General features: G+C 46.0%; 1 protein-coding gene across 1 annotated transcript in view; it reads left to right on the forward strand.

Annotated features, from left to right (window-relative positions):
• The window catches only part of ACSBG1 (acyl-CoA synthetase bubblegum family member 1), a 59,200-nt gene extending 40,385 nt beyond the window's left edge, over window positions 1–18,815 (forward strand). The window contains exons 6-14 of the mRNA XM_058294593.2: window positions 8,232–8,312; window positions 8,401–8,550; window positions 8,844–9,020; window positions 9,712–9,893; window positions 10,863–11,093; window positions 11,702–11,919; window positions 15,838–15,977; window positions 16,451–16,697; window positions 18,256–18,815. Of these exons, the coding sequence (XP_058150576.1) occupies window positions 8,232–8,312; window positions 8,401–8,550; window positions 8,844–9,020; window positions 9,712–9,893; window positions 10,863–11,093; window positions 11,702–11,919; window positions 15,838–15,977; window positions 16,451–16,697; window positions 18,256–18,341 (1,512 nt within the window). The 3' untranslated portion in view covers window positions 18,342–18,815. The remainder of the gene's footprint in view (window positions 1–8,231; window positions 8,313–8,400; window positions 8,551–8,843; window positions 9,021–9,711; window positions 9,894–10,862; window positions 11,094–11,701; window positions 11,920–15,837; window positions 15,978–16,450; window positions 16,698–18,255) is intronic.
• Window positions 18,816–18,910: the final 95 nt, after the last annotated feature.

Raw genomic sequence — 18,910 nt, forward strand, 5'->3', positions numbered from 1 at the left:
AATAGAAATCATGTTGAGAGCAGACGTAGCTCGAGCAGTTGAGCACCTGCTTCCCATGTATGAGGTCCTGGGTTCAATCTCTGCTAAGTCCCAGAAAAAAAAAAGAAATCATGTAGCACTTACCAAGTCCCAGGACCTGCTCTGGTCTAGTACAGCCACTGAGACTTAAGGTACCCCTCATGCCCTGTCAGGGCTAGAAGGAATGCATGACTGTGGCCAGTTCTCATAGCCCCAGGGGTCCCCCACTCCCCACCAGAGTCTGGGCAGGGAAATGGGTCAAATGGGTCACCTCAAGCAGGGCGGGCTTCACTGCGCTCGCTTCAGTGCTCTGCCATTGCCACCTTGACCTCTTACTAATCTTTGCACGACGGGCCCCGTGTTTTCATTTAGCACTTGGCCCTGCAAATTATGTAGCTGGTCCTGCCCTCAAGTTCCAGACCCTGGGAGGATTTGCTCTAATCCATCTGTGTGCTCCCTCTTTTTACCATTTTATGATTATTTTCGAAAACTCTTTTTCATGGCACTTTTGGCCTGCTTTCAAATGGGTTCACTTAACCAATGAGGGGATTGTCTTAAATCCTTGTCCCCTTCCCCCACTTTTTTTTTCCCTCAGCTCCTTTTGAGCCCTGTGTTTTCAGGCTTTCTCATTCTGAAGTCTTAGATTCCTAGGGCTGCCGTACAAATCACCACAAAGCGGGTGACTTGAAACAACAGACATTTTTTCTCTCCTACTTGAAGCCAGAAATCTCAAATCAAGGTGTTGGCAGGCTGCACTCCTCCCAAGTCTCTAGAGGAGGACCCCTCCTTGCCTCTTCCAGCTTCTGGTGGGTCCAAGTTGGCTGTGGCAGTGCCACTCCAGTCTCTGCCTCTGTCTTCCCTCTGTGTTTGTGTCTCTGTGTCTGAATCTCCCTCTTATTGTAGGGACAACAGTCATATTGAATTTAGGGCCCACCCTAATCCAGGACTTGATTATATCTGCAGAGACCCTACTTCCAAATAAAGTCACACTCTGAGAGGTTCCAGGGTTGGCATGAGTTTTAGAGGACATTGTGCCCCCCAATACTTTGAGCAGCCCCCTTCTGTCTGACTTGTCTAAATGCTGGAGATTTGGGGTAGGATGTGGGTGCAGTTTCTGAGAGACCAAGGAGACCCTGAACCATTCTCTGCACCCACCTTCTCACTCTTTCCACCTCCAAGCCCTCAGGCCCTTCACTAAATAGAAAGGGACAAATGCTTAGAAAACAGTGGTCAGCAGGAATGCCCCATGCCTGGCCTCCCAGGCACTCTAAGACTTGGAGGGAGGGGGGCTGCTTTCTTCAGGGTTGGAGGTTTCATAGAACCCTGAGCCCCACTCCCCCCAGGCCAACCCCAGCCCCAGCCAGAAGCCAGCCCCAATCCCCCAGGCCACCTTTGGCCTGAGGCTTCCATGGTTTAGTATATGCTTGAGAGCCGAGCTGGTAGGCACCTTAGCTGCCGTCTCGCCCAGTGGTTATTCCTTCTCCCCAGCGTCACTGAGGGAGTCACATAGTCCCCAATATCCGTGCTCATTTCAGAATCCCGAGGTGGGTAGGGCTGTAGGGCTTTTCAAAGCCTCCCCCACCCCAATAGATTTTGCCATGCTCTCAGGAAGACGAACCCCTGAGGCAGAGCTCATTGATATAGTCCAGATGCCCCCCTGCCCATTTTGCAGCTGAAGAAACTGAGGCCCAGAGTTAAGAAACAACAACCTAAGTCATTATTTAAAATAAAATTTGTGTAATGAAAGTTTTCAAACAAAAATATAAGAATGTATTGAACCCCCCCATATATCTATCATCCAGTGTCAACAATTATCAATGTTTCACCTCACTTGCTTCATGGATTCCCCTTTTTTGCAGAAGTATTTGAAAGCAAATCTTGCCTCTTTATCCCCTAAACACCTCAATACGCATCTCTAAAAAAGTATGGATTTTTTTTTTTTGGTTAAATTATCACAACTTTATCACACCTAACAAAAGTAAAACAATCTTTCATATACCCAAAATGTCTTTTTACAGTTGACTTGCTTGAATCAGGATGCAAACCAGGCCCACATGTGGCATGAGCTTGTCTCTTAAGTGTCTTTTTTTTTTCCAAGATTCATTTTTTATTTATTTCTCTGCCTTTCACCCCCTCCCCCATTTTCTGCTCTCTGTGTCCATTTGCTGTGTGTTCTTCTGTGTCTGCTTGTATTCTTGTCAGTGGCACTGGGAATCCGTGTCTCTTTGTTGCGTCATCAGCTCTCCATGTGTGTGGTCCACTCCTAGGCAGGCTGCGCTTTGTTCACACGGGGCAGCTCTCCTTGCAGGGCGCACTCCTTGCGCATGGGGCTCCCCTATGCGGGGCACACCCCTGCGTGGCACGGCACTCCTTGCACGCATCAGCACTGTGCGTGGGCCAGCTCATTACATGAGTCAGGAGGCCCAGGGTTTGAACCCTGGACCTCCCATGTGGTAGGCGGATGCTCTATCAGTTGAGCCAAATCCTCTTCCCTTAAGTGTCTTTTAATTGGGAATAAAGCCCCCATGTTTTGTTCCCTGTGCCATAAATCAGCCTGGTCCCCAGACCAGCAGCTGGAGCATTACCTGGGAGCTTGTTAGAAATGCACGTTCCCAGACCCCACCCCAGACCTGCTGAATCAGCTCAGGGTGTGGGGCCCAGCACTCTGTTTGAATCTGCCCTCCACTGACCCCAACGCACCCCCATGGGGGGGTCCATGCAGCAGAAACTATGCCAGCTGCCTGTAGAATGGCCCAGGCTCTTACTGTCACTTAACTTGATCCTCTAACCTCTATGTTTGCTGTGAGACCTAAAGGTTTGATGTGGTTCAGATTAAACTTTTTTGGCAAGAACACCCCCTAGGTGGCGCTGTGTGTACCTCGAGAGGCACATGGTGGCAGGTTGTAGCACTCTTGGCAATGCTGAGGCTCATCAGTGGATTCAGGTGGTGACCCCCTGACCGTCCACTGGGAAGTTGCCCCTTCACCCTTTCTCCCAGTGGTTTTAGCATACATTGATATTTGTCTAAATTAATTATTTCTTGAGGGATGGTGAAATGCTGAATTTCTAATTCATCAGCTGGGATTCTTCTCCAAAGGAAGAATTTCCCTTGTCACCTAGGGCTCTTGGTACCTAAAACACCTGTTTCTACAAAGCAGGTGTGGGAGAAAATAATGGTGGACCCCTAGGTCCACTCCTAATCTCTAGAACCCGTGAACATGTTACTTTACATGGCGGGTGATTAAATTAAGGATCTTGCCGTGGAGTGTGTATTCTGGATTATCTGCATAGACCCAAAGTAATGACAAAGTCATAAGTGAAAGAGGGAAGCAGGGGGCCCAGAATTAGAGCAGGACACGTGATGACAGAGGCAGAGGTGGAGGGGTGGGGAGGGAGGGAGGGAAAGAAGGAAAGACAGGGAGAAAGAGATGTGAAGATGCTGCCACCTGTGAAGAGGGAGGAAGGGGTCATAAGCTGTGGTGTGCAGGCAGCCCCTAGAGCCATCTGAAGGAACCAGCCTGCCAAGCCCTTTTAGACTTTCAGAAATGAAAGAGAGTAAATCGGTGTTGTTTTTAGCCATGAATTTTGCAGTAATTTGCTACAGCAGCAATAGGAGACTAATAAAACAGGAAAGATAAATGTTTAATTCTTTTTTAAAATTTTATATATTTACAGGAGTAAAGGTTTGGTGACCAATGGTTGTTTTTGTTTTGTTTTGTTTTCTTCTTTTAGGTTTTTATATTCGATGTGTTTCCATCAATCATAGTCATTATTCTTTTAGATGCTCAAAATTTTCCATCTTTAGTCAGTGGGAAACCCTCCAAATGGATGCCTATGTCCTTTTAAATGTCCACAACACCTTTTGAGCACTTTCTTACTTTCTGGCATAACAAGATAAATTTCCTGCCCCAATCCTGGAATAACCATTTCTCCAAGGTACACTAATTTCTTTTAGTGGGGAATAGTATTTAGAGATCACAGTCTAGATAATCTGGACACCACTTGACTAATGCCACTAGATTGTCACAACTTTCAGTCTTTTTTAGTAGAGAGAAATAGGAAATATATGTGTGGATATATATCTATATATTTGTGTGTTTGTGTATGAATGTAATTTTAAATTCTTTGAGTCTTGTTTTATGGTTCAGAATATGGTCTATTTTGGTAAATGTTCCATATACATTTGAAAAGAATGTGTATTCTACAGATGTAGGGTGAGATGTTCTATAAATGTCAATGATGTCAAGTTGGTTGCTAAGTTAAAGTGTTGTCATCTATATCCCTATCCATTTTCTGTCTACTTGTTCTATCAAATACTGAAAGAGTAAGTGTTGAAATCTCCAACCATGTATATATATATATACATATGAAGTTAAGTTAGAAATTCTTCTTTTTGCTAAAATGAATAGTTCTCCCTTTAAAGCCTCCAACTGATTAGAAGAGGAGATTCCTCTTGTTGTTGAAGATAATCTCCTTTATTAATTGTAGATGTAATCAGCCACAGATATAATCAACTGACTAATTATTTTAATCCACAAAATATCCTCACAGTAACAATCAGGCCAGTGTTAGCTTGACCAAACAACTAGACACCATATCCTAGACAAATTGATAATCACAGTTTTAGATTCCCAGCTGCTAAAACACCTAGTAATAGTTCTTTTTCTGAAGTTCCTTTGTCTCAAATAAATATAGCCACTCTGGCTTTCTTATGGTTAATATTAAGTGGTATATATTTTTAATTTCATTTACCTTTAACTTATTTGTGTCTTTTATTTAAGTGAGTTTTAAAAATATATAGTGTATAGTTGGCTCTTGCCTTTTTATCAGTCTGATAATCTTTGTCTTCAAATCCTCCATTTGGCTATTTGTTTTCCATTTGTCCCATCTGTTCTTGTTCCTTTTCTCCTTTTCCTGACTTCTTTTGGATTAGTTGAGGGTTGTGTGTGTGTATGTGCATATGTGTTCCATTTTATCTCCACTTCTGGCTTATTATCCATCCTTCTTGGTTTTAGTATGTTAGTGTTTGCTCTAGAGATTACAGTATGCATCTTAACTTACCACAGAATAATGTCAAATAATATTATACCACTTCACATATAAAGAACCTTACAACAGTATACTTTCATTTTTCCCTTCCATCTTTTGTACTATTGTGGTCCTACATTTTACTTCTACCTCTGTGTTAAACCCCACAACACATTACTGTTTTTGCTTTAAATGGTCAAGAATCTTTCAAAGAAATTTTGAAAGGAGTAAACAATGTCATATTTACCCACCATTTCTGGACATGCTTCATTCCTTTATGTATATCCACATTTCCATCTGGTATCATCCTCCTTCTGCCTAAGAGTTTTTCTTTAACATTTCTTGTAGTACAGGTCTGATGGCAACAAATTTGCTGTTTCTTTTTGCCTGAAAAAGTCTTTATTTTGCCTTCATTTTTGAAAGATATTTTCATTTGGTTTAGCATTTTAGGCTGACAAGTTATTTTCCTTTCTGATTCTAAAGGATAACACATTGCACTGTTTTCTAGCTTGTGTAATTTCTCATAAGAAATCTGTGATCTCTTATCTTTGTTTCTCTCTACATAGTGTCCCTTAATCTTTGGCTGCTTTTAAGATTTGATTATGTTGTATCTTGGTGTGGTTTACTTTGTGTTTATACTTGGACTTTATTGAGCTTCTTTGATTCATAGGTTTATTGTTTAAATCAAATCTGGAAAATTATCAGCCATTATTCCTTTATATGTTTTTAAAATATGTTCTGGGACTCTAAATAAATGTATGTTAGACTTCTTGATATAGTCCCACAGGTAATTTTTTTTCTAGTCTATTTTCTCTCTGACTTCTTTTTCAGGCTTCTGTTAAAGCCATTTTAGGGCTGATTTAGATAGCCTTTACTCCAAGTCTAGTTTAGTCCCATCACTGTGTTCTCTGCTGAATGCCTTTTATATTCAATGAGGTCCCTCCTTTCTAACTGATGGAAGCATGAACAATTCCTGACCCTAGATGAGCTCGTCTTTCTTATAACTCTCATCAATTGTCCTTTTTTGAGAAGTTGTTCCTGCCCTAGCTTCATGGATTTTCACCCTATGCATGTGTAGAGTTGTATTCAGCCAAAGACTCAAGATGATCCTAAATCAGATTTCTGGAACTCTTTCTCTTCATAGGTCTCTCCTCTCTTGCATCCTATCCCACAAAGTCTAGTCACTTTGGTTTTCCTGAACTCTGATCTCTGTCACCTCAATTTAGTGAGACAGTTGGGTTCTCTATGGATCTCCCTCTCCCTTCCACCATAGACTAGAAGTTGCTTGCAGGCAGAAAGCTGGAGCAGCCAGAGGTTTGTCTCCTTTGTTTTCTTTCTCTCAGGTATCACAGTCCTGTGCTGCCTGTAGTCCAATGTCTGAAAAGTATTGTTTTGTGTTTTGTGTAGTTTTCTAGTATTTTCAGTGGGAAGATAAGTGCTATTCCCCATGGTCAGGATCAGAGGCCTCAGAAATAAGGAAAGAAAAAAACATGAGCTCATAATGGTATTTCTGATTCAAATGTTATATTGTGTGTTTTTAACTTACTTTCATTTTATTTTTGCATTTCTTTTATCATACTTAAATCTTGAATCATAGCATTAACCTGATTACTTATTTGCTTTATCTTACAATATACATCAAATAACATCAAAATAATAGTGTCAATATTATTACCAACAATAAGACTACTGGATTAAGTTTGGAATTCCTTTTCCCCTTTAGACTATAGTCACTAAGTGTATTAGTCAGCCAAAGGGTGCTGATGCAAAGTACCAGAAATCTGTTGGCTTTTATAAGGGTATTTATTTGGGTAAAAGCTTACAGTCACAAGGCCCTAAGGAGTCCAACTCAAGGTACCATAAGAGGTATTTTCTCACCAAAGTCTGTGGTCACTTGTTGAAGCAAGATGGCAGGCAATGTCTGTGAGGCCTTAGCCTTCCTGTTCCTCTTAAGGCTTAGCGGGCCCAACCTCTTCCAACCTCAACTTTAGGCTGGAGGTCTGCTGTTTCCTTCCGGGCCTTCTCTGCTGCCCAGGGCTCTGGTCCCTTTACCTGCAAACTATCAGGTGAATGGCTCAGCCTTCTCTGGGGTTCCAGGATCAAAACTGACCAAGTTTTCTCTTTCTTCTTCCATGTCTCTTCTTGAGTCAGTGTCAGTTTGTATCAGCCCACCAAGGGGGCAGGGACTTAAACTGAGTTACAACCTACTGATGTGGTTGAATCAAAACCCTAATCTTAATATAATTTAATCAAAGACATCTCAGCTGAATCTAGTACAATCAATGGGTCTCATGCCCAGAGGAACAGACAAGTTTACAAACATAAAATATTTTTGGAATTCATAAATAATTTCAAACTGCCACACTAAGGGAGGAGAATAAAAATGTAGTGTTCTAAAATCCTTTGATATAATTCTTTTGTGTGTGAGTGTGTGTGTGGTTATGTCACCAACTTGGTATATAGTCAAGCTCATTTCTTTCCATCTGTTTTCAAATTTTAGGGCATCTTCCCCCGCCACATTTTTTTCATACAATTACTATAAACATTAACATGATTCCAAAGGCAAAATTATGTAACAAGATACATCAAAGAAGTTTTGTTTCCATCCCTTTCTTCTTACCCCTGTGTTCTTCCTCTGTCTATAGAAAATCAATCTGATTTGTTTTTTGGTTTAAACTTCCAGAGTTCCTTTGTGTAAATAAAAGCAAATGCATACCTGCATACATATACATATATTCAGATTTTATCCCTTTTTTACACAAAGATAACATACTATGTACATATTCTACACATTCTTTTTTCACTTAATAATACACCCCTGAAACCACTCCGTATCAGTGTGTAGAAATTTCTCTCTCTCTCTCTCTTTTTCTCTCCTTTTATACTACTCCATTGTGTGGCTCTATCATAGTTTGTTTAGCCAGGCTCCACGTTATTTGGTGGCCGGGAATCATTCCCTGGTCCCTGCCTATCCCTCCTTTACTGCTCCAAAGTTCTCATGATGTGGAAACTATGGGTGAAGGGTCACAATTATCCTGTGGGGTCAAAGATTCTGACCTTTTAGGAACCAAACAACCATTGCCACAAAGCGTCTGCCTGGTAGTCCTAACACCTGGAGATGGGGTTCTTTTCAGGAGGTAACATTTTTCTTATTGGAACTTCATTTGTTTTTTCTGTCAACACAGATCTGGAAAAATTTGCCAAATCTGAAGGCTGTAGTGATATATGGGGAACCTCCTCCAAAGAAGATAGCCAATGTGCACACGGTATGCGTAGTGGAAGCCTGGGCACCAGGTGGGGGCTATCTGGGCCCATCTGGGTAACCTGGAGTGTTTGCTCTCCCCCCCGGCCCAGATGGAAGAATTCATGGAGCTGGGGAATGAGGTACCTGAGGAGGCCTTGGACACCATCCTCAGCGCCCAGCAGCCCAATCAGTGCTGCGTGCTGGTCTACACATCAGGCACCACTGGAAACCCCAAGGGCGTCATGCTAAGCCAAGACAATGTGGGACAGATGCCCCAGATGGATGGGGGTGGGCGGGTCTGGGACAATGGCCTGCCCCAAGCACCCCTAGGGAGGGCTCCTCTTGTCCTTCAGCACAGGGATCTGGGATAATAAGACAGCCGGTTAATCTCTTGTCCAGACTGAGCCCAGGAAAGGGGAGGTGGCGGGAAGGGAAGTCCTGTCTCTAGGGTTTTCCCTGAAGAAGTAGCCCCAAGACCCCAGTGTGGGTATAGAGGTAAACACTGCCAAGGCTGGCTTGTTGATACTGCTTGACACATCCGCCTATCCTCCAGATCACGTGGACGGCACGGTATGGCAGTCAGGCTGGTGACATCCAGCCAGCAGAAGTCCTACAGGAGGTGGTGGTCAGCTACCTGCCCCTCAGCCACATTGCTGCCCAGATCTATGACTTGTGGACAGGTATCCAGTGGGGGGCCCAGGTCTGCTTTGCTGAGCCTGATGCCCTGAAGGTCAGTCTGCCTCTGCCATGTGGGTGTCTGAGTTTGTGTGCAAGCACATGCCTGAGGGTGTCCTCATGCCTGTGGGATGTGTGTGCATTCATGTCCCACGTGCATTTATCAATGAGCATCCGTTCAGCTGCAATTAGCACAACCTGACTCAAATGACCAAACAAGGGAAAGTGATGACATTATATCAAGGGAAGTGAAGTCACGGTGGTTCTGGGTCCACAACACTACAGTAGGTTCACGAGCTGGGCAGCCCCACCCTCCTGTTAACAGCAAGGAAATCTTCCTAGAAGCCCCCCAGAGACCTCCCCCCAAATTTCATTGGTTCGAATGCGGTCACATGTCCACTCCTAAACCAATCACTGCTTAGGGGAATGGGATGATCAGATCTGGGTTAGGCTAATGGAGAGTCCCCACCTCTGGTGCTGGGAAGGGACTGAGGCACTTCTGAAGCGTCTGGCCAACCCTGATACCTAAACCTCAGGGTTCTGTTAGCAAAGAAGAAAAGTGAAAGGATGGTTGTGGAGAGGGCAGCCAACAGTATGTGCTACAAGTCGTGTGCAGGTGTGTGTGCACCTGTCTGAGCATCTGTGTGTGCAGGTGGCTTGTGCACACCTGATTCTGGTGAGAGGGCTCTCCTGGTCCCCAACTGGCCCTGAACCAGCAGATCTGCCCTCTCCCTGGTGGTGAACAGGGGAGCCTGGTGAACACACTGCGGGAGGTGGAGCCCACGTCCCACATGGGGGTGCCACGTGTGTGGGAGAAGATCATGGAGCGGATCCAAGAGGTGGCGGCTCAGTCTGGCTTCATCCGCCGCAAGATGCTGTTGTGGGCCATGTCCGTGACCTTGGAGCAAAACCTCAGCTGCCCGGGCAGGTACAGAGGGCCAGGGGACAAGGAACCTGGAGAAGCAGCAGGTCTGGGTTAAAACCCCAGTGCTCTGCCAGGGACCTGATAGGCCAAGCTTGTCACGTCCCTATTGACCTGTCAGTTCTGGGGACCCCTGTACAGAGGCCCTCTCAATATCTGGGCTTGAGCCCTCATGCCCTTCCCAGGCCCCACTGGGGGCAGTCACTGGGCTCCACCGGGGAGAGGACTGATTGCTTCCTCTGAGGTGGGATTCTTGACCCTGGGGGCAGCTCCTGCCACAGCCTCCTGACCTCAGTGGGTGCACAGAGAACAGACCACGTGGTGGGGGGTTAACATTTCCAGCCACCCTCCCCAGAACATCCCAAGTGACTGCTCAGATCTCTCTCCTCATACCCTTTTGGTTGCTTTATTAACTCCACAGACCTGGGCAGTGGAAGGGTTAATGGGGAAAACCCTGGTTTGCTTTCAGTTTAGAAATATTTTTCATTGCCAGTATATCTGTGAAGTTGTATCATCATGAGATGTGTACACATGTCTGGGCACCTACAGCTTCATTTGCACAGACATGAACAGCAAATATGCACGAATGAAGCACTTGCAGTCTTCACATGCGATTATGCGTAAATTTGTACATTTGTGCCATGCAAGTATACTTTGTCTCTGCACACGAGTTATTGTGTGCACAGATCTGCATGCACCTGTATCATTGCTTGTGCAGCCCTACAGAGCTGAATCTATTTGCATGCCTTCCTAGCTCAAGACACCTTTGCACACATGTACATGCATGCACACCTGCATTTGACTTTATGTATTCAAGGACAGGATCAATATTCAAAATATTTAACAATGGCATTGGCACCGACCCATCAGAAGAGACAACCAGAGAGGCCCGTGTGTACCAGTGTGTACCCTCTAATACCGACCCTTTGAATGTGTAAGTGCTTTCTTCTGTGGACATTCTCCCTTTCCCATCAGCGACCTGAAGCCCTTCACGACCAGGCTGGCGGATTACCTGGTGCTAGCCAAGGTCCGCCAGGCTCTGGGCTTTGCCAAATGCCAGAAGAACTTCTACGGAGCGGCCCCCATGACCGCGGAGACGCAGCACTTCTTCCTGGGCCTCAACATCCGCTTGTACGCAGGCTATGGCCTCAGTGAGACCTCAGGCCCCCACTTCATGTCCAGCCACCACAACTACCGGCTGTACAGGTGAGGCCCTCTCTGCACCCCCAGTGCCCACCCTGCAGGAGGCCCTGGGGGCCCTCTCCTCTTTCCACAGTGATTGTGCCACCAGAGCGATTGGGCTGTGCTCCCCCCGAGTACTAACATTGCCATGGCCACGTCCCTTGCATCTCTAAGCCTCAGTTTCCCCCTCGGTCAAGTGTCAGCAGCCTCTGCCAGTATATCATGAGACCGTGGTTGCAAGCGGTTTTAACAGACCAGGCGCCCTCTCCTTTTGTCCCCTCCTTCTACTGGTATGTCCCAGGACAGCAGGAAGCCCAGGCTCCAGTAGGGGTGGGAATGGGGGGCAGGGCCAGCCTTCTGGTGTGGGGAGAGCGCAGTCAGCTCTGGGGATAATCTGCTGTGCTTAAATATTCTCCTTCCTGTCACCAATCACAGCACTTGAAGTTCCACCATTAGCATTTCTTTCATTCACTCTCTCACCCAGAAAGCTTGTACTGACCCTTCTTTTCAGCTCCAAGTCCTCTCCTAAAGTACTAAAGCCCCTGGGAGGGGACACCTTCTAGCCCAGTGAAGCCTGAGAGGTTTGGCGCCCTGGGGCTCCCCTCTGACCAGCCCCCCACTCCTCCTCCCAGCTCAGGCAAGCTGGTGCCAGGCTGCCGCGTGAAGCTGGTGAACGAGGATGAAGAAGGCACCGGGGAGATCTGCCTGTGGGGCCGCACCATCTTCATGGGCTACCTCAACATGGAGGACAAGACGCGAGAGGCCATCGACGCCGATGGCTGGCTGCACACGGGCGACACTGGCCGCCTCGACGCGGACGGCTTCCTCTACATCACCGGGCGCCTCAAAGGTGAGCCCGGAGGGGTTCGAGACTGCGTTGGGGCGCGGGAGGAACAAAACTCCCGCCACTGCTTTACCCGCTGTGTTATTGAGCCCAAGCAGTGCCAAGCACCTTTGCTGACATTTTACTTAATCTGCTCTCCTATTGGGCATACTATTACCCCCCAATTTACTGATGGGGACACCCAGAGAGGATAAGCAATTTGCCTAAGGTCCCCCAGCAGGTAAACGGTGGAGCTGGGGTTCAACACCCTTAGAAAAAGAGGTCAGTCTTTCCGGAGGATTTGAGGGCATAAATATTATATATTTTTACATGCAAACGTGGATATGAAGTGGAGCAGAAAGCAAGTTAGATGTAAAATTTAAAAATACAAAATGAGAGTTAAGAGAAATTTCACACGGGGAACTTGGCCCTTCCGGGGAAGTTGGGAATTCCTCCAATTAAGTGAGCTTGCTTTGCTCACTTTGCCCGAGTGAGGAGAACACCCGTAGGATCCCTGTGGGAATCCGAGCTGAAGCTCTGTGAGCAAGGAAATGCCTTTTCCCAGCTCAAGCGGGAAGGCGCTCGCCTGAGCAGGGATTCCAACTGACGGCCTCGGAGGCTCGGGGGGCGGGCGGAATGTGGGCATGCCCGGCCCGCGCCGCGGCAGGGTTAGGAAACCCTGGCCTCTGGGAACTGAGCTGTGTAAGGCAATGATCCTCTGGCCAGTGCTGTCGCTTGAGGCTCGGAGCAGGACCGATGACTCGCGCCTCAACAGCCGGCCTGCTTGGGTGCCTGGTGCGCCACCTAGTGCTCGCCCATGCCCGTGGCTCTTCGCGCCTGGATCTTTGCAACGGGAGTAGCCGGACAAAAAAAAAATTCAACCAGAGTTGGTCCACCTTCTAAAAATAGTATAGAGAGAAGTAAGAGATCCAGCTACATTTTCTCCATGTGCCTATCCAAATGACCAAGCCTCACTTGTTAAAAAGACCATCCTTTCTCTGTTGCCCTGAAGTCATCAACCAAGTGGCTGTCTATGAGGGGTCTATTTTTTACTCTATTCCGTTTCGCTGGTTTCCTTGTCTTTACTTGCACCGATACCCTGCGCTCTTCGTTTCTGTAGTTTTACAATAGTGCTTGATATCAGATTGTATTAAATCCTATAGCTTGGTGTTCATCTTCAAGACAAACTTGGCTCTTCTTGGCCGTTTTACATTTCCATATGAATTTTAGAATTATTCTGTCAATTTTCTCAAAAAACCTGGCTGAGATTTTGATTAGGATTTATTGAATCTATTAAGATTAACTTGGTGAGAGTGTCCACCTTTGTAATATTGAGTCTTCCAAACACGAACATAGTATATATATATATCCTGCCACTTTTTTAGATCTTCTTTAATTTCTCTGTTTTCAGTGTGGAGATTTTTGTACATCTTTTCCTAGCTTTACTCCTAAGTATTTTTTTAAGTAAATTGTATTGTTTTAAATTTTGGTTTTTCTGTTTTTGCCACTATATAGAAATGATTGATTCTTGTACATGGACCATGTATCCAGTGACTGTGGTGAATTCACATATGAATTCTAGTAGATTCTTTTGAATTTTCTATGGGCACAATCATGCCATCTGCAAATAATGACAGTTTTATTTCTTCCCTTCTGTATTAGTCAGCCAAAGGGGTGCTGATGCAAAATACCAGAAATTGGTTGGTTTTTATAAGGGTATTTATTTGGGGTAGGAGCTTACAGATACCAGGCCATGCCGCGTAAGTTATTTCCTTCACCAAAGTCTATTTCCATGTGTTGGAGCAGGATGGCTGCCGACGTCTGCCAGGATTCAGGTTTCCAGTGTTCCTCTCTTCCCAAGGCTCCGTTTCTCTTGGGGCTCAGCTCCTCTGTTTTCTCCACAAGGTCAGCTACAGACTATGAGGCAAATGACTTGTTTCTCTTTCCAGGGCCTTCTTTCTTTCCTCACGACCAAGTTCCTCTGTTTGCTTACTTCCCAGGACTCCAACTCAAGACTCCAGCATCAAAGATCCAACATCAAAACTCCAACACCAAACCCTCCACCTCTGTCCTTAGCCATGTCTTTTATCTGTGAGTCTCCACCATTGGTGGGTGGGGACTCAACACCCTACTGATGTGGCCCAATCAAAGCCCTAATCATAATATAATCATGCCCAGGTACAGACCAGTTTACAAACATAATCCAATATCTATTTTTGGAATTCATAACTATATCAAACTGCTATACATTCCGATCCTTATGAATTTTTTCTTGACTTACTACAATGGTTAGAAACTTCAGAACATTGTTGAATAGAGCTAGTGTTACTGGTCATCCATGTTTTGTTCCTGATCAGGAGTGGGTGTTATTCTACTAATTGTAAAAGATGCTGGTAAGAATGGGAGGGAAGTGAACAAGAGAAAAAGGAAGGAATGATAGGTAGCAATGATGAGATGTATATGTAGAGGGTATGTCCTCTCCATCCAATTTCAGATGTCCTAGACACACCCTGATTACCAAAACTCCTGTCATGGTTTCCTCTCTGACCAACTTGCTACTTAATCACTCTTTACTCCATCACCAGAGTTTCCTGAAACTTACATCCCAAACCATTCAGTGGTCCCCATCTACCCACAGTCCAGTTCCACAGCCAGCATTGTGCCTTGCCTATGTCCCTGCAATCAGCTCTGGTCCCTCTCTAGCCTTAGCCTGCAACTCCCTAATGGCCTTTGTGCTTCTGCATATGCTGTGTCCTCTGCCTGTCAGTATTTATGTGGCCCCTAGAGCCCCCATGTATCCCTTTGTCCCATTGCACCTAGACACTGTGAGCTCCTTGCAGCCAAAGACGATCTTGTTCTTTTCTGTCAAGATATCCAGCACAGGACCTGTGCACAGAATGTGACCAACTAATATTTGTTGAATTATATAGAATTGGGAGGACAGGAATACTGTCTGGGTAAAATCAGTCAAGGTGCATTTATTAAATAACTATTTATTATCATCTAGCCTAGAAGTAAGCCATTGTCCAGAGAACAGAAAACCAGTGCATTGAGTGCCTAGAACACTGGTTTTGCAAACAATAGACACTCAATAAATATTTGAAGGAAAGAATGAAACTAAGGATGGATGGACACATGCTTTTAGTAAAGCTCAAAGAAGGGAGAGGTCAGCATGGAGTAGAAGAGTCCCTGGCTTCTTAGAGGAAACTGTGCTGGTCCTTGAAGGACAGGATGTCTGTTGGACAGATGGAAAGGATGGGACAGGGCATCCCAGTGGGGGCAGGCATAAGGGAGATGAGCAGCACCACAGCTGAGTGGGTAAGAGCACAAGCCCTGGAACTGCACTGCTTGGACATAAATCTTAGTTATGCCACTTACTAGTTTTGGACCTTGGACAAGTTTCTCTCTTTGCCTCAGTTCCCTCATTTATAAAATGATAATGCTTCTTTCTAGGCTTATTGAGAATATTAAATGAAGGACTATATGTAAAGCACTTAGCACAGTGCCTGGCACATGGTGAGTGCTATGTAAGTGATAGGGTGCTTGTTATTGAGCAAAGGCAAGGAGGGGAGATGAGCACAGGCTACTCAGGGGATGGGGTGGAAGGCCATCAAAGAACTTGGTCTTGCAGTGGACAGCATGAATGAGCTGCCTGGGCAGTTAAGAGTCTTGGATGATGAGTAGAGGGGTGGGAGCCATGGGTGGGCATTTGTCCTCTGGGGATCACCACTATCCATCAGCAGGTGCCTGGTGAGTTGCTTCTGAGGGCCTGGCACTGCTTCTTAGCTCAGAAAGGAGGCACCTCTGGGCTTCTCCAGGTCCTGAGCTGGAGTCTCCAACAGAGCTGCCTGCTGCTCTGGCCTCCCCAGGCTGTAGCTGAGGGTTGGATTTTGGTTCAGCCAGACACCTGACCTAAAGCCTGGGCTGGGGGCTTTGCCTCCCCAGAACTGATCATCACAGCTGGTGGGGAGAATGTGCCCCCTATACCCATTGAGGAAGCTGTGAAGATGGAGCTGCCCATCATCAGTAATGCCATGCTTATCGGGGACCAGAGGAAGTTCCTGTCCATGCTGCTCACCTTGAAGGTACATCTGGAAAGCTCTGGCTCTGGAAGAGCAGCTGGTGGGTGGACAGTGGGTCTGGCCTAGGCAGAAGCCACTTTCAACCCAGAGCACACCTGGATTCCATGACTTTGACCTGGAATAACTGCAGTCAGGCTGTCTGCACTAGGTGGAGCCATAGCATATGGGCACTCCTTCTGTCCCCAGTGGGACAACGCATATGCTGCTGTGATGATCCTTTACATGGGACCAGTACATTCTAGTTTACAAAGTGCTGCTGCCCTCCTCCCCCTTAGCAGATGCTCACGGTGTCCCAGGATAGCAGCCAGGGTAGAGTTGTCATCCCTACTCAACACATCCTATTCATTCTATAGCTCTCTTTGAAACAGAGCTCCCAGTGCTTCATATCTTTGACAGCAGCAGTAAGATTTCCTCCAAGGACAGAGCTGGGTCTTGTGGATTGAAGCTTGGTCCTGATCTGATCTCTGGATTTTCAGTGCACTCTGGACCCAGACACCTCTGATCCAACCGACAGTCTGACGGAACAGGCTGTGGAGTTCTGCCAGAGGGTGGGCAGCAAATCCACCACAGTTCCTGAGATCGTGGAGAAGAAGGACGAGGCTGTATATCAGGCCATTGAAGAGGGGATCCAGAGGGTTAACATGAATGCAGCTGCCCGCCCCTACCACATCCAGAAGTGGGCCATTCTCCAAAGGGACTTCTCCATTTCGGGTGGAGAGTTGGGTAAGTTTTTTCTTTTCACTATTCAGGAGCTGGGAGTGCCTAGGAGGTTAAATGATAAATGGGGCAGCACAGCCAGCAGAACGTCACTGACAGCACTTTTGGTGACACTCACTTCCTTCCTATGGGAGGACATTGATTGTTCTGTGCATGGCTGGTGGTTGCATAGAGCCTGCTGATTGTCCAAAATATGTGTCAGGACTTAATGAATTAGGGTTGATGACATTTAACATTGCCTTGACTGCGGGACCATTTTCCACTGAAATCATAATGGGACCATCAGGCAAACACCTAGACCCTGCTAGTGTTTGGGCCAGAGTCACCTGGGTCCGGGACTTAGACAACTGTAGACTTCTGTAGTCGGCTCATGGGACAGGTAAAGAGAATGAAGCTGTCTCGGACCATGGTCCACAAAACCAAAAAATATTTCAGTGCAGCCTCAACTGGGTAAGCTAGGTGTGGTTGCTCTTGGCTGTAGCATCTTGGGGTATTCATGGCATGGGGAAGAGGTGGAAGTAGCTTCTTCAGTGGGACTCCGTTCAAACACATCAATGCTCAACCCAGGTACAACTCAGCACAGAAATGCTAAGATGCATTCAGACCCCTTGACTTAATCCGGTTAGCTGATGCTACCAAACTGAAGGAAAGTTCAACCAGATGGAGGACATCTTCTCTAAGTCTCTAGTTACACAACCAAGGGTTTATTAGGTTTAGAAAAAGGACCTTAAGCTACCCAGAACCTCATCAGAGTCCTTTCAACCTTGCCTTAGATGGGGAAACAAAGGCCAAGAAAAGTGATTTGGGGAAGATTCCATATAAATACCCTCCCTAGCCAGGACTTTTCCCCTGCCCCTTCATTATCAATTGAAGCATAATGTCCATCTGTGTGAACTTTCATTGAGTTGCAGAGATGATTTGTCTGTTAGTTATCTATTACTGGGTAACAAATCACAACCAAAGTCTAGTAGCTTAAAACCACAAACACTTATTATGTCAGTTTCTGTGGGTCAGGAATCCAGAGTGGCTTAGCTGGGTGGTTCTGCTCAGGACTCGCATAAGGCTTAGAGTCAAGATACCAGCTGGGGTGGCAGGCACCTGGAACTGGAGGCTCTGCTTCCAGGCTCACTCCTGTGGTTGCTGGCAGGCCTCTCTTCCCCTCTGGCCATTGGCTGGAGACCTTGGTTCTTTGCCAGTGGACCTTCCCATAGGATGCCTGCCTGTCCTCATGACAGAGCTGGCATGCCCCTGAAAGAATAATCTGAGAGATAGAAAGGCCCAAGACAGAAACCAGTCTCATCAACTCATTTAGAAACGATATACCATCACTTCTGCATATTCTAGTGGCCACATAGACCAGCTGTGACCATACATTGCAGGAGGGGACTACACAAGAGCGTGAATACAGGGGCAGAGAGCATGGCAGGCCTGGGGCTAGGAGGCTGCCCACCACAGTTAATCTGGTTTAATTCCAGTTATAGGACTCAGAAGGTTGGGATCTTTACCACTTTCTCAGATGCCTCAAGGCCCAGGTCCCACTCATTTCTTCCTATTTCTCTTTTAGGTCCCACGATGAAACTGAAGCGGCTCATAGTTCTGGACAAGTACAAAGATATAATTGATTCCTTTTACCAAGGGCAAAACAAGTAATCTGGGGCCCTACTTCCAGTTTCTCCTGAATAGATGACAGGCCTCTTGGAGCACTCTTCTGAGCTCTAGATCCTCTGCAGTACAGGCACATGAACTTCTGGCAAGTCTGTTAGGTCTCCAGATCAGGGTATGGCACTGGCATCTACATCTGCCAGAACTAAGAGCTGATAATTTTTGGTAGATTTAACAAGCTTCTAGTTCACATAACAGGCAAGCCAGAAGCAGGCTGTGTGTGGGGCGTGGAGAGGGGGAGGGGGAAGATGGCTTGTATTGCTAGTATATGCTACAAGCAATCAACAGTTAAAACTTGCCTAGAACAGTCTCACTTATCTGGGATCTTGTTGGACACAGTAAACTCCATCGTTCCATTACATGCACCTGCCAACTGACTCGATGCTTAACAACACTGCTGCTATTTGACTGTATTTAATGTATAATTTGAATATTAAACTTTTTAACAGAACTGTCAACAAATACCACAATTTTTTGTCAATTGAGCACGTGGGACCAGTCCCAAGAATAGTGGGTTAAGTAGAGCGGGACTGGGCAATGGGCATCCAAGTGACCAT

This window comes from Dasypus novemcinctus, chromosome 3 (assembly GCF_030445035.2).
Source record: "Dasypus novemcinctus isolate mDasNov1 chromosome 3, mDasNov1.1.hap2, whole genome shotgun sequence".
Taxonomy (NCBI): domain Eukaryota; kingdom Metazoa; phylum Chordata; class Mammalia; order Cingulata; family Dasypodidae; genus Dasypus; species Dasypus novemcinctus.